This window comes from Euprymna scolopes, chromosome 22 (genome assembly GCF_053919585.1).
Source record: "Euprymna scolopes isolate OS-2025 chromosome 22, ASM5391958v1, whole genome shotgun sequence".
Classification (NCBI taxonomy): domain Eukaryota; kingdom Metazoa; phylum Mollusca; class Cephalopoda; order Sepiida; family Sepiolidae; genus Euprymna; species Euprymna scolopes.
Genome location: NC_136503.1, coordinates 24,947,933 through 24,975,895, shown reverse-complemented (window position 1 = coordinate 24,975,895; position 27,963 = coordinate 24,947,933). Strand labels below are relative to the sequence as shown.

The 27,963-nt window shown below is 33.5% G+C and overlaps 1 protein-coding gene across 2 annotated transcripts in view; it reads left to right on the top strand.

The window, feature by feature from the left end:
- LOC145243920 (uncharacterized) overlaps positions 1–27,963 on the top strand; it is a 322,843-nt gene that overhangs the window by 186,909 nt on the left and 107,971 nt on the right. For both annotated transcript variants that reach the window (XM_080107032.1, XM_080107033.1), the window contains exons 2-3: positions 16,116–16,269; positions 27,168–27,301. In XM_080107032.1, coding sequence (XP_079963158.1) covers positions 16,116–16,269; positions 27,168–27,301 — 288 coding nt within the window. The remainder of the gene's footprint in view (positions 1–16,115; positions 16,270–27,167; positions 27,302–27,963) is intronic.

Sequence of the window (27,963 nt, the reverse complement as noted above, 5' to 3'; positions counted from 1 at the left end):
AATTCCATACGCCATGAGTTAGTGCCGCAGTTTCATTTTTAGTTTATTTTATTGTTTTTTAATTTCAATCTGCAAAGATCTTAACAATATAATGACTATTTTAATTTCTTTAGTTACCCTTGGGCAATATGGGTTAATGTTCTATTAAACCTGAATTAAAAACTGGCATCTTACTTGTGTCCCCTCCTCCTCTGCCATCCTGAAATAGAGCGTTTCTTGCAAGTCTTGCTCTTTTTCTTTTCATTTAAAAAAATTTTTTTTCTTAGTTTTTCAAATTTGTGTGTGTGTGTGTGTGTGTGTGTGTGTGTGTGTGTGTGTGTGTGTGTGTAACGGCACTAACCATATTTGAGTTTAACCGGCTTCCTCCTAAGGAGGAAGTAACATGGGAGTATGAAATTCACAATCAGTCTCCAGTCGCATGTATTATAGCTGACTAAAAAAAAAAAAACACGAATAAAAACACGTCTTTCATGTTGGATAACAAAGAGAACGTTATTTTTATTAATATTTTTGTTTTATAGAAATTACTCCAGACAAGGCATGAAGTCATTTGATGTAAAAAGTTAAAAAAAAAAAAAAAAAAAAAGCCACTAATGTTATATGAATACATTCCGACCAAGAAAACAGCAATTTTCCCCCTTTTGTCAGAAATATCGCTTATGGAATATAACAACTAAGGAACAAAGGGGAGAAATTTAAAGTAAATCCAAAATCCATTTTCTACTTTCTCTATTATTGCTAAGTTAAGTTTTCCGATCTTTTTTGCTATGCAACCTAAAATTTTCAATTTTTATTGCAAATTATAAATGACACATGGCATAACGGGGGGGGTCAATTCTAAGTTACGGTCCTCTGTAGGTTGAAAGGTCTATTCTTAGTGTGGGTAATACTAAAAATACAACTGTGAATTGCATAAAACATCTCTCGTCATGGCTGACGGAACAAGGGCAAACTACCCCCACAGATTTCATTCAAACTTCCATACAGAGTTCAAAGTTTGACAAGATTCACATGAAGGTCAACATCAGCTGAAACGTGAGAATAGCATCCAAGATGAGAACAATAGTCAAAATAAACCAAGTAATATGGGGGTGGGGGGGTAATTCCTCCTTTTTTTTTATTCTGCCTGAAAATTGCATTGTTATGATTGAACTTATGCATTTATGACCTGAAAAGTTTCATCTGTTTCAGATATTGATGGTGTGAGACTGATAACAAAGGTCACGGATATGCCTTCCTGGCAAAAGAGTCCTGGATATGACCTTAAACTATATCCAGTGGTGAGGCCCCAGCTTGCGGGCTTTGGGGAGTGTGGAGCCACCCTTTAATTGCCATTGCTCTCGGGTCCACTCTGACCCGGAGTGGTAGTAACTGTTAGGGTCTCAACTATGGGTTAAATAGAAACAAACTTGAAAACAACAAATATATTCTATTAAAAAAAATTTCTTCAAAATCTTTGGATTCGGCATTAAATAACCTGAAAAGGGTTGATATGCCGTAAGACAACCAACCAATCAATCCTAGCAAAAGTGCATTGTGAATGGTGGTGACTGTAGAAAAATTAATTCCTGAGGACAAAAGGTTGCTTGTTTTGATGGTACCATTCCTGTTTTTGTAGCTTAACTTTTTAAGTGAAAAAAAAAAAAAAAAAAAAAATAGGAGGCTTTACTTTTGAAACGAATCTCTCGTAAATGGAGAAAACAATGGTTTTGTAATCTGTACTTATTGTTGCAGCTTACCTATGTTTATTTGTATTGTTATAATCTGGTAAAATGCTCATGTAATAAATTGCCCAATTTTAATCCTCCGTAAAGGCAAAGCTAATATAAGCTACGGCACTATCCGAATCGTAGTTTGGAAAGTCAAAAAATGGTTTAGAAAATATTGGTATTATATAACAAAACGTTTTTAATATCAATCACTACCTGTGATACTACCTTGCTCGACAATCACTAACCCCAAACGTTGTTTCTGTGTTTTTCGCTTCTAGTCATGTTTTTGTCTCTCGCATTGACTACTGCCAGGAGTGGGGGTACGATGGGTTCACAAATATTAAAAAATAAAACAGAATATAAAAAATTCTGATACCTTCTATAAATCAGTTGCATTGTGGTTGTCTGTGTCCGTGTGTGAGCATTACAGACTAATCCGCATCCTAGTCGTCTGTTGAGACCATGTTTATCACTCGGGTGATCAATTCATTTCCCCATCTGCTTCTGAGTCACAATATCCTTTCAACTGTGCCAGTTCTCAGTTATCAATAACTCAGTCAACCGTCACAAACCTAAAACTAAAATATATTGACCAATTTTTTCTTTTTTTTTTTTTTGTTCTCGTTCCATGCTACACCTCGATTAATAATCCCATTTTAGTTTTCTGTTGTGTTCCTTTGTGAAAAAAAAAATCCTATACTTTTGTTTGCTAATAAACTTATTTCCTTTTTATTTATTTTTTTTAACTTCCTAACACTTGAGAATGTCGATAGTCTGACATACCTGTGTCAATTATGTAGAATTTAAACTTGTTCAGTAATATAATACAGATGCAGACTATTCCATTCACTATTATAAAATGCCTAAATATTATTATTGCAAAATGTATGAACAATTTTTCTCTAAGAATAGAATAGCAACTATTCCATAAATGGTTTCTAATATTCGGGATGGTTAATAAATTGCTGTAAAACTCGTGACAAATTGTGATGCTATACATAGTTTCCAAATTTATGGGTGATGAAAATTGATAATCTATCATTTGAACTGTTTCAATCTTTTCTTTTCCTCAACATTTTGGCTGAGGCTATCGGATTAGGCCATATGACGATACTGGCTTCCGAACCTAAACTGCATTATTTTTATTTAATTTTTTTTTTTTTAACATAAGTCACCATTTATCAAGGCCCAGAGACCACTCGAGGATAAGGGTTAATGAGTGTATAGTCGTCAATGGGGAAATATCGTAGTAATCGTTGGTAGTAAAAAATTAGTAAATTGGATTACTTAAGGGGATGGCTCATTACTTTGGATTTGAAGACGGCCGTATTGTAGTTAGTTGGAAAGCAGAGAAACAAGAGGGTTCCACAGGTGTGCAGTTCTAAAAAAAGAAGCTTTGTTCATGGAATTTACGTTTTGGTTTCAACAGAAATAAAGAGTGGGGGAGGTTATTGATAATGGTTTCAGCTAGACAAGTGTTTTAGCCAGAGGGGACCATAGATTGAAGATCAGACAAAAGCTCATTGATGTTTTGGCATTCTGTTTCCCCCTTTCCAAAACCCAATCATGTTCTGCAAAAAAAAAAAAAATTCTCGACAAAACAAAGCAAACCTGAACAAATATATGCAACTTGAAGCATAACTTTGTTTCAAAATTACTGGATGCAGCATTAAATAATCCCGAAAGGGTTGATATGCCGTAAAACAAACAGGAACATTGTTTGAAAGGAGGGAGCGAACAGTGCAAATAACGAATAGTAAGAGGAATAGAATGATGTAAATAATTGAGGGAGAGGTTAGGGTTAGGATTTGTTATGATTCAGATATTTGGAAATCGCAAAAGGTTTTCAGATATTACAAGATTGAGCATACATGATGACATAAAAAGAAATTGAAATCTTAGGAAGATCTAATGAAAAAGAATTTCAAAAACTATCTGGCTAATATACCCGGTGAACCAAGTGCAAGAGAAATACGAACAATTGCACTTGAAAGGACAGAATCTTAAAGATCTCTTGGTTGGAGTAACTACACTAATGGGAGAATGTTTGGCATCCGGTAGAATGCTCCATCCCCAGCAAAAACAAAGTGGCGAGAAAATTAAAACAAAGAGGGGAAAAGGGAAACCATTTCCCCTTATGGAACAGTAAAAATTTTAGCCTGAAGAATGCTAGAGACGATAAAGCAGCAGCACATATGTTGAGTGATGATCAATTACTAAGACCTAATTTAACAGGATGTTGGAACCGTTAGATAGTAAGAAAATATACACACAGTAATAGTATGTAGTAATAAATAGTGATATTACCATCTAGAAATAAAATAGGTTTAAGGCTCCAAAAATTCATACTAGAATTGTCTGCATCGACACTTGACGCAATGATTAATATTCACTTGTAAAAGTGACCTTCTGAAGGTTCAGTCTTCAGTGTGGCTAACCAAAAATAATTGTGAATTACTAGAACCTCTATCCAGTCATGGCTGATAGAACGAAAGCATGCTACCCCCCATGAATTAAATTAAGGGTTCTGTTTAAAACTCCATGCAGATTCTAGAGTTCAGCAGAAAGATTCTCAGTCCAACAAGATACACCTGAAGGTTAGATTACATTGACCGGACACTCGAGATGAGAACAGCAATCTGAAGAATCCAAATATATTTCTAAATATCTGAAAACCTCGTATTAACTGACCCAATGGATAATATTTGTTCTTGTAATTAGAATAATTCGGGTAATTTTTTGTAATAAGAAAAGTAAATGGTTTACTTTATCTAAAATGTAGGGAATAATTGGTATTGATGCAGCATAAGGCCTGTGCTATCGCCAGAATTACCCGGACGGTTTGCACAAAATGATGAAAGGCGTGAAAAGAACGTTTTGTGATTTTTTTTGTGCAAATGCTTTTTTATCAGTTAAAAATATACTACTTTTATTAGTACGAGGCTAATTCAATAAAAAATGAATTGAAAAATGCAAACAATATTAAATAATTATTGAACAATTTTTATGAAACCTTTTACAAAATTAAAATTCAAATTGAAAAAAAAATATTCATTGTAGGGCAAGTTTTTTTTTTTTTTTTTTTTTTTTTTAATTAAAAAAGAAAAATGACAGCAAACAAATGTTTTAGGATTTAAAAAAAAAAAAAAAAAAAATGACTAAAGAGGTTAAGATGCTCAGTGTTTCTGCACCTGCCAGCATTTTCCATAAACCACCCGCACAATTTCAATAATATGGCCGTAGTGTTGCATAAGTACTATAAAATTTAGTAGCTTATCTCTCACTCTGAGTATTAAATGTTTTTCTCTGCTTATATTTAAAATGGACGGAATCTATGAAGCATATTTAAGTTCTATTAAGTATATGTCATTCAATTTCATACAAAAACATTTCTCTTGCCTGTGAATATTAAGCTGAGGAGTTTGAACAATGAGATCTCGGTTGGGTGTTATTAGTTAAGGTAATTGGTGGTTGAGAAGGCTTTTGTAGTTGATAAAGGAAAGAAGCTTAATCTTGGTAGCATTAAATGTTACTATCCACTCATGGGCCCCATTTCATTACAATCTGAAGGTCATTTTGTAAGGTTTCTGCTATTGCCTTGGATGTGTGTCCATTCGTTTTTCATTCATGTCTTTTATAGTGTGGTGTCATCAGCAAAAACGATGAATGGAAAGCTAAAAGCAAACAACATAGGCAATTAAGACACTGTATGATTAGATTTAAAGATAAAACCCATATCAGTACAGCTCAAGGTGATTTGTCGAAGATGATACGATTTTATCGTTTATGAATATCTCTACTCTTATATAAAACGTTGTGAGTTCCTTCCTCTTAGGCTCAGCCATTTCAGAATCCATTTTTTTGCAAATTTCACACAAAGGTAATTTATATTTCTGGCAGTGTTAATTTTTTGTACAGAAATTCATCCGATGATCTTAAAAATAGTCTTTCTTCTTTTATAGATAAACAAATTTTTACATGGGAATATTTTGTTACACCGGCTAAGGTTATACCATGTAATGTAAAATTTTCCTCTGTAAAAATTCTCTTTAAGAGAAGAAAGACTATTTAAGATCGTCAAGCCCAAATATCAGCTGACATGATATTGTAAACAAACAGAGATGGAATTTGATAAATAACATTATCTTTATTTAATTGGAAATCATTATTGGGATGAGTATTTATTAATTTTATTGCAGACTATTCTTATTTTCAACAACTAAAAAAGATGAGATAATAGTCTGCGATAAATAAAATTAATAAACATTTATTTATTTTTATTTTTATTTATTTTTTGCGAATTGGTCCACTGGGCAAATTATTCCTCGTTATATATAATATTCAACACAGAATGGATTCTATAATACATACGCAATCTGCATAAATTAAAATATCATATTTAAGCGTATTGTATGAGTGGGAAACGCCAGGCATCCAGCTAGTCAGGAATAATAAAGGTCCAAGGATCGACCTCTGAGGCGTACCCGCATTAATATCATGTCAAGACGTACGGCCATCAAGGATAAGGTGGATTTTTTTTTTTTTTTTTTTTTGAAGGATCTGATTAAGTTCAGAAATTTCATGATTTAATTTACATGGGAAGCGCTTCATGTCAAATAGTCTCAAAGGCTTTGGGTATATCAATGTCTACCTCCCTAGCTCCACCTTGTCCATAAACCATTATCTTTTAAAGCATGTTGTGTTAAGTATATTACATTTCATACAAAAGGATCTCCCCCTCATCCTCCTTCATTGCACATCTTGCACACATGCGAATCTACTTTGTATACCCCCTGTGATGACCTGCTCACAGTTAAGCACATCCTAATAGACTGTAAATAAAGCATGCAATAAATAATACCATGCACAACATTGTAAGGATGTTAAAAAAAAAACCTTTGTAGCTTAGTAGATGATGCCCTTTTTCTCTTCCCTGCGACCTCTTTCCCACAAGCCTGTCTCTGCTCTATCGTTATTTTCATGGCAAGTGCTCGTCTGAGCTCCAATCTTATCCCCCTTCCCTCTGTCCAAACTTTCACAAAAAACACTCTAGTTGAAACCACTATCAATAATTTCCTCCCACTCTTTATCTGTCTAAACCTAAATATAGATTCCATGAACAAATTTTTCATAGAACCTGTGGAACTCTGTTCCATTTGCCTGCTTTTCAGTTGACTACAATATGGTCATCTTCAAGTCCAATGCGAACAAGTCCAATGCAAACAAGTTCTTTATGGGCCGCCCCCATAAGTAATATAATCTAACAAATTTCTATTAACGATGACTACTGTATACTCATTAACCCTTATACTCAAGTGGCCTCTGGGCGAAGCATAATTAGAAAGTTGTCCATAAAAATGGACAAAAAAAAAAAAAAATTGACTATCTAAAATCTTCACTTTCAAAACCTCAGAAGTTAAATAACTATTTTACAGCTTTAAACAAATAAGTTTAATCCTAATATTTCACTAATGAAAATTTCATAAAATCCATTGACTCGAATAAGTTTATACAGTATTTATTGATTTAATTATTCTTAAACATAAACAAAAGGTAAGCTTAAAGAACTAAAACTTTATAAAAAAATATAGCTGCGTTGTATTGTGTGACAACTTGCTCATACTTGAGCACATTCCAATAGTAAAAAGGTCCTGGATATGACCTAAAACTATATCCGATGGTGAGGCCCCACCTTGCGGGGAGTGTGGAGCCACCCTTTAATTGCCATTGCTCCCAAGTCCACTCTGATCTGGAGTGGTAGTACCTGTTAGGGTCCCAACTATGGGTTAAATAGAATCCGACTTAAAAAAACAAATACACCATTAAAAATCGTTCCTCAAAATAACTAGATTCGGCATTAAATAACCTGAAAAAGGTCGATATGCTGTAAAACAAAAACAACCAATCAACCAACCAACCAATAGTAAAGAATACAAGAAAGTATGAAATGAATTATACCATTGTGCGAATGCTGACCCCAACCTTGTTTCCATAGTTTTTTTTTCCTACTTTGTCATCTTTTCTGGCTGTGTCATTGCCTCCCATATTGGCAACTCCTGAGAGGGGAAGGAGCTCACAGGAAATTATAAGTATAAAGAAAATACAGCAAAACAAAAAAAACAAACTCCTACACATTCTGAAAATATCACTTGGATTGTGTGTGTGTGTGTGTGTGTGTGTGTGTGTGTGTGTGATACCATTGACCCTCTGGACGCTAAGGTCCACACAGTCATATACCAAGGTTGGGTGTTTTTATCAGTAGATATAAGCTCCTCTCGATTTGCTCAGTCACAACCTGCTTTCCACTTTGCCAGACTGTCCATTCTCTTCAACTGTCACAAATTCATGACTGTCTGTAAACTGTCACAAAATTCATTGCCACCCCAAAAATGGCTGTACACTAAACATATTGACCTCCATCGTTCGGTACTTTTCTTTCCTTTCAAGTTCACACCTTGATTAACAACCCTTTTTTAGTTCCGCGTTTGTGAACTTTCTATACATTTGAGATGAGGGTTAATTATTTGTATTTGAATCCATCAAACTACTGTTCTCATCTTGAATGTCATTTTCATTGTTCACAAGAACCCATGGTGTAGTGGTTAGAGTGCTTGGGAAAAAATCAATTGTGAAAGTGATTTTCTCCTGAAGGTTCAATTCTCAGTGTGGGCGACTGAAAACTATAATTGGGAATTACTTAGGACCTCTATCCAGTGATGGTTGATGGAACGAGAGCATGCTACCCTCATAAAGTAAATAATTTTGTCTAAATTCGACCTGAAGAAGGTCGAAGGTTACATCAAGCGAAATGTTGTGAAAATGACACTGAAGATGAAAATAGTAGTTCAAAGAATCCAAATATGAATTTACTAAACCTTTGTTCACTTTTTTTTCTTTTTTTATAAACAATTTTCTAAAACTTTTCATCGATAGTAATCACATAATAATGATCTTAACAAGAAACATTCCCATCTTTTATAGAACCATAATTAGAAAGCCGTCCATTCTTTTTTTCTCCAGATAGGCGAGTGTTTTTTGTGAAAGTCAGGTAAGGGAGGGACCATAGATTGGAGCTTAGATGAGCACTTGCCATGAAAATAATAAAGCAGACACAGACTCGCAACATCTCTTCTGTGGGAAAGACGTTGCAGGGAATAGAAGGGCATCCCCCACTAAGTTATGAAGTCTATTTTGAACTGTCAAAGTAGGATAAGCTGCTTCGAGCAGTCCCTGCCCAAATGTGGCAACAGTACTTCATCCTTGGACATACTTGGCTTTTATACACGTGGAGAATTGCATCAGCAGTGAGATATTTACTGGACCGACTCACTATTTTTCTAGCAGGCAAAACAAAAATAAGACTTAATAGCCATTCTCAAATCTTCACTTCGAAAACCTTAGAACTTTACTAAATAATATCCTACAAATTTAAACAAGTTATACCCACATTTTTCTCTAATGAAAATTTCATAAAATCCATTGACATGACACAAATAGGTTTATATGGTATTTACTGATTTCTTATTTATTCGTACACATAAACTTAAAAAAAAAGCTTATAAAAACATAACTATTTATGCTCACAAGTAATACATAAAATATCCAATTCACAAATTTTTAGTGTGGAGAGATATGAACAGTGATAAACTGAGCTCTCCTGGTAGCGAGTTTACAGTTAGAACAATTCTGCATTGTAACCCAATGCAAGGCAAAAGTATTAAAAATGAAACCTGTTCAATATTGACTTGAATTTTGTTCTAGAAATTTCTATAGTGATTTGATTGCCAAATTATTTTCATCTATGAAAACAAGGGCTGTATCGGCTCCCGGAGATGAAATAAGTTATCTGATTATGTGGATAGTTCATTAGTTGGTGACTTTGAAAATGGCAAGCAGAATTCACCCTGCTTATTCTTGTGAAATAGTTGATGCAATTTCTCTCAAGATTTTGATAAAATCTTAGTGTAGGTTGAAGTTTTTTTTTTTTTTTTTTTTTTTTTTTTCTCGAAACTAGTGTCAGAATAATTTTGAATTTGCAAAACAGGAATGCTTAGACAACCTTACGGAAATAGCAGGCAGAGTTCAAGTTTTAACTAGCTTACTATCCTACACATATTCTTTCTACAACTAATAATAGTCTATCGCAAATGAGCCTTTTGCAATCATTTATAATATAAATCTAACCTGTCTGTTTTAATTTATGTATATTTATGTTTGCCTAAAACTGTCGACAAAGCAGATGGATTCCCACAAGATTAATATCGTTTTGAAGCTCAACCCTTCAGATGACAAATATCGAAAAATTGGTTAAAAACATTCTTTCACTCTCAACTTGGCACTTCTCTACAGAGAGGGGTTGCTTTTCTACAGGGAGGGGTCGCTTTTTGCCGATATTTTCGAAAGTCATCCCCTCTTTTTGATTGGCTAGCCTTAATTTAAGCATTCGTCACTTCAGGTTTGGCGATGGATGATACAGCAAAGACGTCACATTTTTTCCACTTTCTTTTCCTCCTTCACTGTACAGGTTCGAGACTGCCTGCTTACTACCACTTCTTTTTTTTTCTTTTGCTCAACACACCTCCAGACACCCGGGTAATGCCATGCACCCAGACTAGTTACTAAGTACGAGATTTAAACCACATGAAATGCTAAAAATCATCTTAGCAAATGTAGATCATTGCAGTCGTACTAATAAAGCCTAAACTCCGTTCAAATTAAAACTTTTCTCTTCGTTTGTGTATTTTCCAAAACTGTATGATAATGGTTTTGATCATGTTAAAGTGTGTAATGAAAAGTAAAGACCTTTTAAGATATTAGAAAGGTTTTATTCAACATAAAATTCAGCAGGTACAACAACATGGTCGGTAACGAACGATTAAGCTGGGAAAAGGCGCCAATTTCGTTCTATTTGTAAACATCTGGTGCGCATGCGCACTAGCGCTCTAAACTCACAACAAAGTGTTTTAGGTTTTCTATTCTTGCACTTATTACATGGCCTATTATTTTAGGAGTAGGTTAGCTAGTCTTTCATCATTTCAAAAGAAACCTCCATGTCTAATTAAGGTTCATTAATAGAAATTAATGTTTGGGCCCCTATTTTAAGAAACCATTTGTTAGCTCTCTTACCTCATCCCATAGCTCTCGATAGGGTCAGAGGTACATTGCTATCCTGACATGCAGTCGATTTGGAGCAGTCGTATCTGGGAGAGCTCAACCTTGTTCAGGTATGGGTTAGAACTACTTAATTCTTAGTTATAGAGAATTAAGGAATTTACGTTTCTAAAGATATAACCCAAAAGTTAACACTGGTTCTGGTAAGATCTTAAACTTTGTGACATCATTATCTAATGGCTGCTAAGATGACCTTCTCTCCTGTGTAAACATTCATTTAGAAATTAGTTACAGTAGAACCCCGGACACTGCATTAAAAAAATAACAGAATACAGTACAATTTACAGTGCACATGTACATAACCATTTAACATCATAAATAACACTGTAAGGTGGGGCAAATACCAGGGCCGGAAAAGTATCATATTTCACATTGTAACCTGGAAAAAAAAAGAAAATCCTAGGGCCACCGTATCCCGGGGATCTACTGCATATGAAATTGATAACCTGGAGGAGAGAATATTATGTGGAAATTGAAATGCTTTCTCCTGGTGCTACCAGATCAGGCTGTCTGAAGATATTGGCTTCCTGAGACGAAATGCACCTAACATTGATGCTTTTTGTTTTTCTGCTTTCTTTTGCAAAACTTAATTATGTTCTGCAAAACCAAAAACACCCCACCTTTCCCCCCTTTTCCTTCTTCCCATTTCCTCTTTTTCTTATCTCTCCCCCAACTCTTGACTGGTTTCCTAACTTAAAATGTACCAAACATTAATACTGTAACCCTTTTCCCTCTTCCATTGCAAAGCTCATGTTCTGCAGGACAGGGAACAAAAACGATAAAATCCACTATACAACAACCAAACCAAACACTACAAACTAGCGATTGAAGATACAAAGAGCTTGAAGAATAAAAACCTTCTACAAAATAACTGGATGGAACATAATAACTTTTTCCAAAATAATTGGATTCGGCATTAAATAACCTAAAAAGGGTCGATATGCCATAAAATAAAACAACCTGAAATTCTTTCTCAATATTGAGTTTATAAAAACATTGAAATCAAACATTTTGCTGACCAAGTTTGACCTGCTTGTTCCTTTACAGAATCTATATCTGAAAGTGTGTGTCTGTCTGTACATTTCCCTACACACTATCTCTGTCAATTTTCAGTCTACAGGCTCGAAATTTGATATATATGGTACTGAGATTTGGGAAAATCTTTGTAATTGGTTTTCGGCCAGAAATTTAGCTGTTAAGGGGTCAAAGTTCAACGATTTGACCTTTGAGAACTCTACCAAACTCCTCCGCCAATTTTGGGTCTAAACACTTGAAATTTTAGATATAGGTTCCTTGGACATGATCTAACTTAATAACTTGATTTGATCCCTAAACAAATGTTAAGGGGTCATAATAGGGGTCAAAGTTATAATTTACCGCTTTTTTATTTTATTGTATTTTTTCCAAAACACCCGGCAACGCCGGGCTGAAATGCTAGTATATAAAAAAAATATTTAAGGAATTTCATTCATATTAGCTTGTTTGAGCCATTGCTGGCTGTCTACATAATCACGACATATGAAATAGTGTTAATCAGTTTTGCGACTCCATTCAAGTACGGGTTTCATTTCAATATTGTCTTTAAATATAAGAATATTTATAAACTGATTTTTTTTTTCACCCAATTACATTCCACCATTTCATTGTTTCATTTTCGCACAATTTTCTGACAACAAAATATTGTTTTTCTGTTAATAAATAAAAATCAGTTTACAGATATTCATGTTTCTAATGTTTATGCATGTATTTATTTTTCAAATCTGCTCAATTATGCTCTTTTAATCAATCTTCAAAGTTAATATAGATAATCAGTGTTTGTAAATTTTAAACAAAAAAATATATAAAAAGAAAAATATTTGAAAAAATTTACATGTAAAAAAATTCATAAAAGTAAATTTATTCTTAAAAAATCCATTTACAAATATTATTAGTGGCCTGGCAAAACACGGAGATAACCAAGCAATAAAAAAAAAAAAAAAAAAAAAAACACTCAGCCACATTCATCCCAAAGCAGCAAAACTGATGCTGGCCTGCTATACAAATGTAGGCAAATTTGGGCATATCTTATTAGTTTGAAAATATGTTCGTTTTTACCAATTGTTATAAAGTATTAACCGTAGAATAGTGTTATAATCTTAAAAAAACATTTAAAAAAAAACAATTTTTTATGTAGTTTCATCTCATATAACCAAAGATATCAGCATTTCAACATTCAATTCGACTACCAGTGTGTGTGTGTGTGTGTGTGTAGATATATATATATACACACACACACACTTTTTTTGCCAATTTTATAAGTTCTAAATCTCGGTGACTATTGATCAGAATTTAACAAATGAAGGTTCGTTGGAAAGGTAATGACCTGAATTGTGTAGTCCACTGACTTTTGTCCTTAAGATCGCACATTAAGCAGATCATCAATTACCCAGAGCCTATTTTTCACACTTTCTTTTTTAACCTTTAAGAAATAAGAAACCAATCATTAGATTTTTACAAACTAAGGTTTTTGGAACAGTCTTTAGCTTAATTCATGTAATAGCAAGTGTAAGCTTAATTCATGTAATAGCAAGTGTAAGCTTAATTCATGTAATAGCAAGTGTAAGCTTAATTCATGTAATAGCAAGTGTAAGCTTAATTCATGTAATAGCAAGTGTAAGCTTAATTCATGTAATAGCAAGTGTAAGCTTAATTCATGTAATAGCAAGTGTAAGCTTAATTCATGTAATAGCAAGTGTAAGCTTAATTCATGTAATAGCAAGTGTAAGCTTAATTCATGTAATAGCAAGTGTAAGCTTAATTCATGTAATAGCAAGTGTAAGCTTAATCCATGTAATAGCAAGTGTAAGCTTAATCCATGTAATAGCAAGTGTAAGCTTAATCCATGTAATAGCAAGTGTAAGCTTAATCCATGTAATAGCAAGTGTAAGCTTAATCCATGTAATAGCAAGTGTAAGCTTAATCCATGTAATAGCAAGTGTAAGCTTAATCCATGTAATAGCAAGTGTAAGCTTAATCCATGTAATAGCAAGTGTAAGCTTAATCCATGTAATAGCAAGTGTAAGCTTAATCCATGTAATAGCAAGTGTAAGCTTAATTCATGTAATAGCAAGTGTAAGCTTAATTCATGTAATAGCAAGTGTAAGCTTAATTCATGTAATAGCAAGTGTAAGCTTAATTCATGTAATAGCAAGTGTAAGCTATGTGCTTTGTCACAGTGTCGATCATTGTTATCCAAGTTTTGCATTCGAATTACAAAATATCTGATATCTCCCCCAAAACCTCTGGCTTTTATGGAGGAGAGACTAAAACTTGCTAATACGATTTCAAATAATCTGAAATAACAGCAAGGGGAGACTTGATCCCAAACTTTTTTTAGATTATTCTCAATGTTTGTCTATATATTTGGGGAAATGTTAAACATATCAATTGAAATCTAGAAATGGTTTAACATCTATTTATTTCACCAAATCTATAGACAAGTATTGAGAATAATCTAAAAAGTTTAAAATAAAGTCTCCCCTTGCTGTTATTTCAGACTAAAACTGTCTAAGATGATAGAAGAAAGATCATTTGAAATCAAGGCCAGAGGTTTGGGGGGAAATTTATATTTAAAAATAATATGGAAATGAAACAAATCGTGGAATGTAATTGAGTTGAGTCGCCAAATTGACTAATGGTCTCTATTTCCTATGTGTCATGATTAGGGCTAGAATAACAGCATATTCTTTTCGTTGTTTTGACTCTCGAGTGTGTATCCGTTGATGCCTTATATGCTTTTATATAGTGATGTGATTCTCGATTAACTGTCTGTGTCGGATATATACTCTAGTCAAAGCAATGAAAAGAATATGCTGTTGTCATAGCCCTAGTCATGATGTAGAAAATTAAGCTTTTTAAGTTTTATATTTACCCCAAATTAGGAAGGTTTTTAAATTTTGACTTAATAACGTTAATATAAACACTTGAAAAATTTGTTATAATTTAAGGTCATTTTTTATTTTTATTTTGATCAGTGCTTTTGTTTGTCCATAAAGCATTATCTATAAAGCGTTTTTATGCTGTGTTAGGTATATTACAGTAAGACATTTAATTTGGTGCAAAAAAACAATTATAAGTATAATGTATTTTTTTTATGACATTGTTTTCTGTGGACTTGGAGTCGCCTATTTTTCTGATTCACCCGATTTTGCTAGGTAATTTTATTTGATGCTAATGCATGTATTCATCCACGCTATTTTTTTTAAATAGGTTTTTTCAAGTTTAATTAAAGTTTTACGATGCCTGTTTTTATTAAATTGTAACGTTAAAGTACAGAATAGTTATAAAACATGCCCCATGTTAAAAATGGCTTTCTAAATGTTATTTCAGCACGGATTAATAAGTGCATTAGTACCAATTTTTCATACATAGATTTTGACAATTAGTTAAAAAAAAAAAAAAAAAAAAAAAAAAAAGACCAAGCCTAGATTTTAATAGCGTTTAGAAACCTCTAATTATAGAAAAAACAAATATTGTGCACCCTTAAAATTTTGGCAATGAAAGGGAGATAATCCCCTATCGATTATTAGAGTTGCCTCCTCTTTGCCAACCAATTTTTTTCATAAATTTGAAACTAAAACCATTAGATATTTACTCGCAGAATACGAAAACATACACAACTAACATGTCTGAAGACGGCCAAAGGACAATCCAACTGAAACGTTGTACAAATAACACTAAAGATGAGAACAACAGTCCGATCAATATAAGTAAAATCAATAATCAGCCCTCATCTAAAAATTCAAGACTTCAAAAAAGTATTTTTTTTTTTTTTTTTTCAAAATATTTCTAAAGCATAATTTTTCAGATGTCATGTTGGTGCTTTTTCTTTCCTTTATTTTTTTCTTCAAGTAAAATCACTTTTTATTTATTTAGAAATGAATTGATAAAAATGTGGAAGATTACATTAATCTAAATGATTTTAAATCGAACAATGAAAGTTTTTAGTAGCAAATTTTATCTGTTGATCAAAGCACATAAAACTACTACCTTCCTTCTGGAAATATTTTGTTTTGAATTTTTACATTTTTAAAGTTATTTATTTTGAGATTTTTTTTTCTTAGTTTTTTTGTAAATTTAAAAAAAAGGATTTTTTTTTTCATTGCTTTGTTACATTTATTTATGAATTTATTGATATTTTTTTTTTAAAATCGAATTCCAATCCACTGATTAAACTTTTTTTTTTTAATTTAGATTTAACACAAATGCTTAAAAAAAAAAACAGAAAAGTTGCAGAAGGAAAGAAATTGAAATTAACTTGCACGTCGACACATCGCAATGCAAAATTCCGTTGGCTAAGAAATGGAAAACTTATACGAAAATCACCTGAAATGTCTTTTAAGAAAAAGTGAGTATCTATTTTATTTTTGTCCTTTTAATAGTATTTTCGTGCAACTACACTCTAACAGTGAAATTCTGGGAATGAAAAATAGATTTAAAACAAACAATGGTATCTGCTGACGTTTTGTGTCAATTTCAACGAAAAGCCATTTACTTAATTGGTGTATCAGAATTACTTAAATATTACTGCATTATTCAAAACTGCATGAGTTTTCGATCTTTATCGTGAAAAAAAAAGAAAAACTGTCGAGTATGTTAAATTGTTTCATATATGTATTTTTATCTGTCCAAGGGTAGGTAAACTTATTTAAAATGTGTTATACCGTCCTTGTGAAGGTAAAATAATTTCATATACATGTTATAAATTACCTATCCTAGGGAAGGTACAATTATTTCATACATGTGTAATACCCGTCCTAGGGTAGGTAAAATATTCTTTTGCTTGAAATAGCAAATGATAGATTTAAAATTCCTCTATCCTAAGAATAACAAATATCAACTTCAACTAAGTCATTTACTTAATTGGTACATCAGAAGTACTTAAATATTACAGCATTATTTAAAAATACATGAGTTTGCAATTTTTATCGTAAAAACACCCTCGCTATATTTCTTGGAGAAACACATGACATAACAAGGAAAGTAACTCGTATTTATAATTTGCAAATTTATTACAAACAATTGGCAGTTGTTACACAATAGCTAGCTCTCCTTCGAACTCTCCAGTTTTTTGGGGGTTTTTTTTAGCCAAACATTTTATTATAAATTTTAAGTATATTAAATGTGTTTTTAATTGTTTTCTACTAATTTTTGGATATATTCATTACTGTAACATGACAATTAAGTAGACCATTGGTTTGCCTTGAAATTCAATATCAAAATTTTTGAATTTTGTTATAGTGTAGTTGTTAGATTTTTGTAAAACTGAATTATTTCCAAGATAATTTGCAGAATGATTTACCTTTTAATAAATAAAAAAAATTTGTATTTTTGCAAATAGTTTTTATCTAGTAAAATTTGATAAAAATATTTCTGATGTGACAATATAAGAATGTAGCATCAAATGAACTGGATTGTCTCCCTTTTTTAATTAAAAATTGATCGTTGTGCGACACAAATAAGTTGCAACAGACACTCTATGCAACCGTGTTCTACAAATTTCTAATACTAATGATTCTACATAATAGCAGACGAATAAGGCAGCTATCAATTAGGGACGTTAAACTTCACTTTGTTAAATATGCATTATGGCAAAGAAGTAGACTTTTTTGTCTGATTAAATTGCAAAGAAAACTTATTTGCTGATTATCATAAAAAATATTAATTTGTGTTATTTGTTAATGTATGTCCAAATGCTCATAATCTTTAAGCAAACTATCATCCTATATAATTAATCAAATAAATAAAATTTTAAATGAATGTATAATATATATATATACACACATGTGTGTGTGTATATATATATATATATATATACGCACACACACACACACACGTGTTGTGTGTATATATATATATATACACACACACACACACACACACACACACACACACACACAGAGGGTGTCCACAAAGTCTGGCTAGTCACTTTGTGGAAGCATCCTGTAGATTATGTAGTCAGACTTTGTGAGTATCCTGTATGTATGTGTGTATGTATGTATATATATATATATATATAAAGGCAAAATGTCCACGTTTTTGTATCTCGAACGACTTTTTTCGCCAGGGTTCTAGGATGGGGTGGGAAGTCCAACTTTGAAGAACTTTTTATATAGTGCCTAGATTATAATATCTATGATTTGCGAATGGAGGTCGTCTCTACATTTGTTTTGAGCAAGTTTAAAAAACCCAAAAAAAAAAACCCTGGTTTCAAGCGTTTGTTTTTCTCGTATAAATAAAGCGAAACTGAATCGAAACTAGGCGATTCGCCAGCCTTTGTGGCCGGTACGTCTTGAAGGCAATCAGCTTTGGTCACTGTGGGGAATACCCTTCATATTGGATAATTTCTATTCATTAAGACACTGCCATAGCTCCCCTCCAAGAAGGGGAGCTGGTTTTCTCTAACATCGTGGTGAAGCAAATACGGCAGAAAGCTGAAAGCTTAACTGGCTGTAGGCTAGTTTAGCTTTCAGCTGTATGGTTGACATTGATAAATTTCAATGCTTTACACTTCTGCTCCCCTCATAGCATAGCTGTAACATATCACGTTTTCTTTCACTTTCTTTTTTTCTGCCTTCATGTCACGTGTTCGGGTTCGAGCCTCTTTTTTTTTTTTTTTTTTTTTTTTTTAACACCCAGACAATGCTGGGCACCTGCTAGTTTAATAGAAAGGACATAAATGCTTTTAATTTTTACTTATTTTTACCCATAACAGGGCATACTTCCACTTTGACATAAAGGGATACTATTTGGGATTGTCTAGCAAGAGAGTGTGAGGAGTTGAGCAGCAAGATGTCTGTTCCCATTACATTTAAGCTTCTGCAAGTCAGTACAGTCTGGAAAGCAGAAAATGAGGGAATTCTACAGTTGTTCAATTTGAGTGAAGAAACTATTAGAGTAGAAAGCTTTTCAGCATCTCGGTACATTAAGTGAAGGGGTGGGATTTTGTTGCTTGTTGAGTTAGTCAGCAATATGTACATCAGGGGGCCACAAGTGTTGCAAACTTTTCAGAGCATTAAAGTATTTGTTAAACAGGGACAGAGGTGCAGTATTGTTGTGATGGGGGACGGAGCTTGGCCAATAATGTGGGACGGAGCTTGGCCAATAATGTGGGACGTATTAGATTTTATTCATTTTTAACCCTGTCTACAAGTGAAAGACTATTGGCAAATGCACCAGCCCAGATGTGGCGACAGTATTCCATGCATGAGCCAATTGTGGCTTTGTAGAGATATACGATAATCTCAAATCTGAGTACATGGGTTTTGTTCATGAATTATGATGAGTATTCTTTCAGTGTGTGTGTGTAAAAAAAAAAAAAAAAAAAAATATATATATATATATATATAAGATTCTAGATTAATATAATACAGAGGTAAAACATCCAGTAAATTTAACAAGGTTTATGCAAGAGTGTTCAATGCCATGGTAGAGCAGGATACTTTTATTTTTGCATAGCAATTTATGTATTGCTATACATTTGCGAGTATTTCAGTCAACTAGTTGTAACCAACTAGACCTAGACGATGTTAATTTTACAAAAGTTCAGTCCTTAATCCTATATATACACTAGCAGTACCTGGTCATGCATTGCTGTGGCTTAGTGGAAATAGAAAAGGAAAAAAAGTGTTTCTTACGTTCTCAATACTTGTGGATACCTTAGGTTGAAAGCGGTGCAAACATGAGGGTTTAATTTTATTATGGACATGTAATTGAGCTCGCATTTGCAAATATGAAAAAAATGTATCTGATTTTAACTTTGTATAAAAGTATAGGGTTTTATAAATAACTAATGGGAGGTACCCGGCAACTCCGGAGGGAGGGGGGGGGTGTTAAATAATAATTAAAAAAAAATGTTTTGGTAGGTGAGTATGAGAATCGAACTCATACCCTTGAGTTGGAAATTAATGTGTAAAAAAAAAAAAAAAATGGGTGACGTTAGCCATTAGGCCACCACAACATACACAGGTTTTAACTATAAAAACAGCGCAATAAAATTTAACTCTGCTGCTTCCATTTGACCTAATTAAGGTCAAATAGAAGTCATGCAGTCATTTACCCAAATTTGACTGTTTTTCTCCCCAACAGATGTTGGGGAGAAGGTAACCAGCTCCCAATTGTCCAGATTGAATAGCAATTGTCTGATGTACAACATTGATCAAAGCTGATTGCTTCTGGACATTTCCCGGCGCAATGCCAAGGATTTGTTAACTTTGAATTAGTTTCGCTTTTTATATGAAAAAGCCTCATCAACACGCGAGAAGCCAAAATAGCAATAATTTTGTAAAAGTTGACATAAATATATCTAGATGCGACGCGCTTTCCCAAATCATACATATTATTATTTAGGACCCATATAAACAGTTGTAAGCGATCGTAACAACGCCGGAACTGTGTGCGAGAAAAGCCTTTTAAAGACATACACGAAATGGTCACACACATTTTGCCTTTTATATATATAGATAAATCACTGCAAAAAAAAAATTAAACTTTTTAAAAAAATGAAACAAAGTAATAAGATGCATGCACAGCCAAACACATGCACATCAACAGATGAATGTACAAATGTCCAAATAAAAAAAAACGAAACAAACTTCAAGTACAATAAATGTAAATATGAAATATATGTATTTATATGTATATATTTAATTATTTTTCACCAGAGAATTGGAATCGTACATTAACAGAAGTTGGGTATAATAACACCATATTTCAATGTTAGTGATCCTTTGTTAATGTAGGGAGAAAATAGATTCTAGAATAAATAGAATGATCAGAGCTCAACCAATCAAAATGGGTGCACTGTGTATAGGGAGACTTTATTATTTATGTATTGGAAAATTGTAAGGTTATGGTATGTCTATGTATCTAATAAGCTGTTATAATCAGTCTAATCTCAAGAGAGAAAAATGTACAATTGTTCCTGGTGTCAACTGGTAGCAATGGTAGGACTTAATGTTTAGAAAGAAAACTAGATACTCCTTCCTCTGTAGATGGCGATTGTGATGGTGTTGCTCTTCAGATGTAATGTAGCCTTTTATTATCACGACTGAATGTGTATAAAGTAGTGTTTGAAAACTACAGAAGATAGTGGCTAATCGGCTAGATGTATTGAATTAGTATGTGGCATCTGTTGTTGTAAACCTACATTACTTTGGTCCAGAGGGGGATTTCTGCAGTCAGAATATTATATAGAAGATATATATATATATTCCATGAAGAAGCTTCTACTAAAGAAAAAAAATGCATGTTTTTGGTCCTCCCCTCGACAAAAGGAGGGTGGACCTGTAAATTCACCCTTGTCCGTTTGTCTATTCCTCTGTCCCCACTTTTCACAATAACTACGCCTTGGAATTTAAAAAAATTTTACACAAAAACATTAAGCATGATATGAGTAAAAAGAAAAAGTAACAGAATGGAGTTTGTGGGGAAAACTCCCGTTGCCCCCCCCCCCCCCGGGTGCCTTTCGAGTTAGTTTTGTGCTTATTAAAAAAAAAATATAATGCTTTGGATTTTTATGAAACTTTCCGAAAAGTTGTAACGAACTGATTTTCATATAATTTTGTTTGTCTATACTTTGCGATAACTCTTGGGTGTGCCCCAGGGACTCTTTTAGGGCTAATAAAAACACTCCATTTTTGGGACTACTTTACCATATTTGTCCAAAATTTTCTGTGTATGTCTATTTAGCAGTTTTGCATAGTGTTGAATTCAAATATGTTAAGGCCTTAGAGACTTTTGGAGATAAACGGTGGGGGGGCATAGTGCAGAACTGAAATTTATGTTAAGGCCTTAAACTGCACTGTTTGTTCATTTTTGCCAGAATTTGATGTCATCTGTGGACTTTTGGGGGGACAGGGGCAAATACTGAACCTAATCATTTTTTATGCCTCGTTCACTATGCACTCACGGTGGACCATGCATGCTTCACTTGTTTAATGTGATTTTGTTTTATATCATTCATTTCATCTTATAAAATTAACTTGAATGCTCTGACGAACTGCAAGCACTTGTGCCCCCATGATGTAAACACCCTCAACAAACCAAACAGGCAGCTAAATCCCACCCCCACACAATAGAGATCCCTAGATGTAAAAGATCTTTCTACTCCAGTAGTTTCTTCCCCAGAACCGCTAGACTTTGGAATTCCATTCCAGGTCCCTGCTTCCCAACTATACTGACGTGCAGAAGTTCAAATGTACCGTGAACCGACATCTTGCTGCCCAAATCTCTACATTGTACCCCAGTAGTTGTTGCCCCTGATAGTAGCCCCAAAATGGCAATGTGCCTTGTTTGGGGAGAAAATGTAATAAAAAAAATTTAAAAAAATAAAATAAAAAAAAACAAAAAACTTTGTAATATATATATATATATATATATATATGTGCTAAAGAGTGCAATTTTTAATTTTGATAGACTTTTTATAAAATTTGTGGTATATTGGATCTGAATCAAGAACTTGACATTCATAGTATGTGCTGCTATGGCTGACCTACAATTCATGCTAAATTTGAACTATGATTAGCCTTAGAATGGGGAGATGTGTATATGATTGCAATTCAGCAACTACTTTAAAAGGTTAAAGAGTACCTTCCAATAGATTATGGACAATGTAGACACTTATTGTTGACAAGGAAAGAAGCAAATATTTAGACTTGACCCATTTTCAAAAACGGAAATGTCCACTTGTCTATGCTCAATATTCTTTGAACTTCCTTTTCTACTGATTATCTCCAAGAACTGACCAACACTTAAATTCAAAACAACAGTGATGAAGAATGGAATTTTAAGCTTTTCTAAAAAAAAAAAAAAAAATCTGAAGATGGATTAGAATTTGGTTGGCATCAGTATTTTTCTTTACATTTTCCCTTCATTTCTATTTTTTTCTATTCATCTCCCATTTCTCCCTTTCATCACCTTAACCCTAACCCACTTTCTCCTTCCCCAATAACTTACCCCTTCCACCTTTCTGTCTCTGTCTCTGCCTCTGTCTGTCTCTCTCTGCCTCTGTCTGTCTCTCTCTGCCTCTGTCTGTCTCTCTCTGCCTCTGTCTGTCTCTCTCTGCCTCTGTCTGTCTCTCTCTGCCTCTGTCTGTCTCTCTCTGCCTCTGTCTGTCTCTCTCTGCCTCTGTCTGTCTCTCTCTGCCTCTGTCTGTCTCTCTCTGCCTCTGTCTGTCTCTCTCTGCCTCTGTCTCTGTCTCTCTCTCTGCCTCTGTCTGTCTCTCTCTCTGCCTCTGTCTGTCTCTCTCTCTGCCTCTGTCTGTCTCTCTCTCTGCCTCTGTCTGTCTCTCTCTCTGCCTCTGTCTGTCTCTCTCTCTGCCTCTGTCTGTCTCTCTCTCTGCCTCTGTCTGTCTCGGCAAAATGCAATAAATCTATTCAAAAATGTAACCGCGCGCGTGTGTGTATGTATATATATATATATATATATATATATATATATATAATCTCCAGGAATAGACACATGTACCTACTCTACTTAACTTTCAAAAATGTTACTGACCTCAGCAAAACCTACTGCAGTGAAAGATATAAATGGCCCATGAAAAGCTGTGAGCGCATAACATCATTTTTTATTTTTTATTTTTCAAAATATTCCTGCTTGATTATTTTCAGGAATTTTCGGCATTGTTGAACTCACTCATTATGCTGAATTTGTTTCACAAGTAACTTTGGGAATCATGAATTTATTAGCATAAGTTTTGGTGGTTTAAAATAAAATTGTGGATATTTAGTAATTTTATTTTATTAAATTTTGACAATTCTGCATGTCAGTGGCATGAGGCGAATGTGTGTATTTTAGTTTCAAGAACCGACAGATGTCACTTGTCAGAACAAGGGTTAGTGACTCTTCTTTTTCTAAAAGTGTGTGCAAACTAAAATTATATTTTACTATATTTTTATACAACCTTACCGTAAAAAAAAATTTTTTGAAAACAATCTAGAAATGTTTATATCATATTTATTTTCAGTTAATAGAAATTATATTTTGATAATTTTTCATACAATGTTTTGATTTTCATATTTTTGTACTATTTTATTATATATTTTTGACTTGTTTATATTTGAGGTTCACATAATGGCCGCTAAATGTCAGTTCTCTTTTGAAGAGGGAAGATACCTTATCTTTATTGCTAATGCAGAAGTGCTGAAATTTTTTTACAACTTCATATTTGTTATCGTTTAGTCACAAAATTACTAACTGAACCAAAAACTTAAAATAATTTCTAACAATACAATATTCTGCTTGTTCTTTCCTTAATTTGTATTTAGCCTTTTTCAAAGCGTAACAATTTTGAAGGCTAAACTGCTTCAAAAAAGGCCAAATTCACCCAATAAGAATATGGATGGCTTTCCTTTGATGTAGCCTCGGTTTTAATATTATAATATGAGCATTGTTGTAATCATGGGAGAAAAGAACTCTTAATTTCATGTGCAGCAATCTTTTGCTTGCATGTACTACCATAACCATGTGCCAGGAGATAATTCAGTAACCTCTGCAGTTAACCAACGTTAATTCAGTGACCTCTAGCAGTTAACCAACGTATTGGTATTATTATTTAAACAAGATAACTTTTATTTCTTCTGAAATTTTAATGATTTTTAGTATAGTATTCAGGCTACTGACTCAATCTTATAATCAGTTTTCTCTATTTACATGTAATATTTATATTTTTGCCATATTTGCCGTTTTTTTTTTCTTAGATGTACAATTCATAAAGATGTTGAAGGTTTTAGCTCATTCCTCATTTTCATTAAAGTCTATTACAAGGTTGTAATATGAGACAGGATGGGGGGGGGTAAATATTATGGGTTTTGTCTGACATGTATGCGGCATTCCAAAAGTAATGTCTTTAATTTATTATTTCGTCTGATTGCATTATTATGATGACTAAATTTCTGCAATCATGACCGGAAAGATTCATCTCTCTGTTGCAGATATTGATAGTGTAAGACTCTAAGAAAATAACCCCTGTCATGAACGTGCATCAGCAGCAGAGATGCGTCATTGAATTCCTGGCAAAAGTGCATTCATAATGGTGGTGTCTTTGTAGAAAAACAAATTCTGGAGCACAAAATATCGTTTGATATAATGGCATCACTCCCATCTTCATAGCTCTTCAATTTTTTGGGGTAAAAATTAAATACTTAACTTTTTCAATGATCCTTTCATAGCATGAAATGAGTACTTGAGTACAACTTCTTTAGAAACCACATAGGTAGAAAAAGTTCTAAGGGTATGCATTGATTCATGTCTGTTTCCAGACTCGGTCTTAAAACAGCAGCTGCAGCTATCAAGTTGGTTGGCAATTGTCATCAATTGTCAGGGCTACGGAATGGGTTCCAGATCTGCATGATTTGTCTTACGAGGAACAACTGAAGCAACTGGATCTTCTGTAACACCCCCTCCTATGAAGTTACGCAAGGACCCCTGATCTTTGAAAACTTGGCTTGTATCGTCTTTGTACTTCTGGAGGCTGTCACATTGAATCTGGTATGCTGAAAACGAATAACAAAACTCATGCAGGCATGGACAACACACGCTTGAGTTTTATTCTACGAAAGGTTAATTTCACAAAGTTACAGAATTTTTACATATGTACACGTGAAGTTCTTAGTAAGTTTTTAAAAGTCTCAAATCTCTTCTCTTTGGAGATAGCGTCAGACGGGTCGGAGGAGGGGTCACGTGTCAGGGAGCAGTATTGTTTCGAGTTTCGTGCACAAATTCTGTCCGAAAACTAATTTTGCGCAACACTAGCACTATATAGTAAGGTCAAGTGTGGGGGAGATGATTTCCTAAGCCAATCAAATCATGCCACACACTTACAGAAAACACCAGATTGCGGGTGTGCAATTCAGCCATATCGCTAGCTTGCAATCTGAGATTCAAAGTCAACATCTAATTTCTCATGCCCCCATAGTCAGTCCGAACATCTGGCACTGAGTTCGTTGAGGCCAGGCAATGTCAATGTTATGGTTCAAAGTTTCCTGTCGTCAATTTTGAATAACAAAATATATATCTCCAACTTACAAACAATAAGCAAAGATATCTATTTTGACACTGGAATAAAATATATATTTATATCCTCTATTGTAAATCTTCGGGATATCTTCCGTTGCCTGGGAGCTATTAAAGCTATCTTAGCATACCCGGCTCCCCAATGAGGGGCAATTCGCTCCTTCAGGTCAATCACGTTACACTTCCAACTTCGGTATTCGTCGAATGAGAAGAGGATGCCATTCAAATCTTCAAATATCTGCATGAGAAATACATGCTTCCTTTGAAACCTGATTGTAGAACCCATGGGCATTCCTTATGTTTGCATAAGCAGTGACGTTGAAAGAGGGCAGCTGGAGCTGTTCAATCACACTTCTCCCAACATGTGGTGAGCATGTGGAACCAGCTGCCGGAAGAAGTGCTATCTGCAGAGTCACTTCATATATTCAAAGCCAGATTAGACAAACATTGGTGGAATCACCCGCTTCGGTTTGACTATAAATTAAGAGATGTGTATGTAGAAACTGTAATCTTGGATGTATAGGCTTGTTTCTTCTTACCATGTATCATATTGTATGAGAATTGTCTTGTGTGAACTCCTGGTATGACTGTCTACTGTTAGACTAGTAAAGAAAGAGAGAGAGATCCATTCATAACAATCGTAAGTAACTTGTATATCCTGGATGATATTTTAAAAATAACAAGTGAAGCATACATGGTCCCCCGTGAGTGCACAGTGAATTGGAGTTTTCCCAGAAAATCCGTTCTGTTATTTTTTTTACTCCAACCATGTTTAATGTTTGTACAAAATTTCAAAAAATTCCAAGACGTAGTTATTGAGAAAAGTGCAGACAGACGAACGGACAGGGGTGAATTTACAGGCCCACCCTTCTTTTATCGGAACAAAAAAAAAAAATTCTTTAAGTGTATATTTCTAAAAGAAATGTACTCTTTCTTAAAGATTGAAGAAAAGAAATCTGAAATTATCGCAATTTCATATAAGCAAAGACATTTAAAAAAAAAATGCTAACAATTGATAAATTTTAATTTAAGGTGGAACAGAATTGCCAGAAGAAATCTTATTTCAATTCGTTTAAGATTTTATTTTTATTCAAAATTTCCAGCGTTTTATTTCATTCTGTTTTGTTTTTTGCTCTTTTTCTGTCTTTTCAAAAAATTAAAGAATTTTTGTTTCTCATGAATTTATGTTGAAAAAATTGTTCTAAAATTTTTAAAACATTTTATTCATAGGAATCCAGGCAAAGCAAATCCAAAATCAATTTTACGAATACGAAAATTACGACAGGATCATACAGGACTTTACACATGTACAATTGATGTGGGAGGGAAAAAATATTCAAAAGAATTTAATATAACAGTCATAGGTGAGTACCAACATTTTCTTTTTTATTTTATTTTTTTAATTTTATTTTTATTTTTTTATTTTTTTTTTTTTTATTTTTATTTTTTTTTTTTTTAAATTTTTTTTTTCCAAGTTAAAAATACAATTTCTTTAGATTTGATCATGTTTGCACCACAAACTCCCAAATATGTATTATTTTTTATTTCTTTTTTGTTTTTAATCTTTTGAGACGAGGTTTAATAATTGGTATATTCATTTTTTTATTTGCAGACTCTTACTAATCTTCATAGTTGTTGTTTTATCACATTTTCGGTTAACTCATCCTCTGGCTTTCTTAAACCTAAACAAGGACTAAAAAAAAAAATATGCATCAATTATGAAGCTTCATCTCAAAGGATTCCAAAGCATAAAAGTAAAACTTGGATTTATAAGACCATAAAATCCAACTTTGTCCTTCGGAGCCCATGGCGCAGTGGATAAACATTGAATCTCTATGGTTCCAGCTGAACATTGTCTGATGATAGCGGTTTCAATCCTGCCCAAAGCAGGCTAGAACATGAGGTGGCCAAATGATAGTGACACAACAGCTATGAAAGGCAGTAATTACTGCAGATACAGTTATAAGACTCGGTGTTCCTATCCTATTGTGGTTAACCTTCCTGAAGAAAGTCGGAGAATCAATTA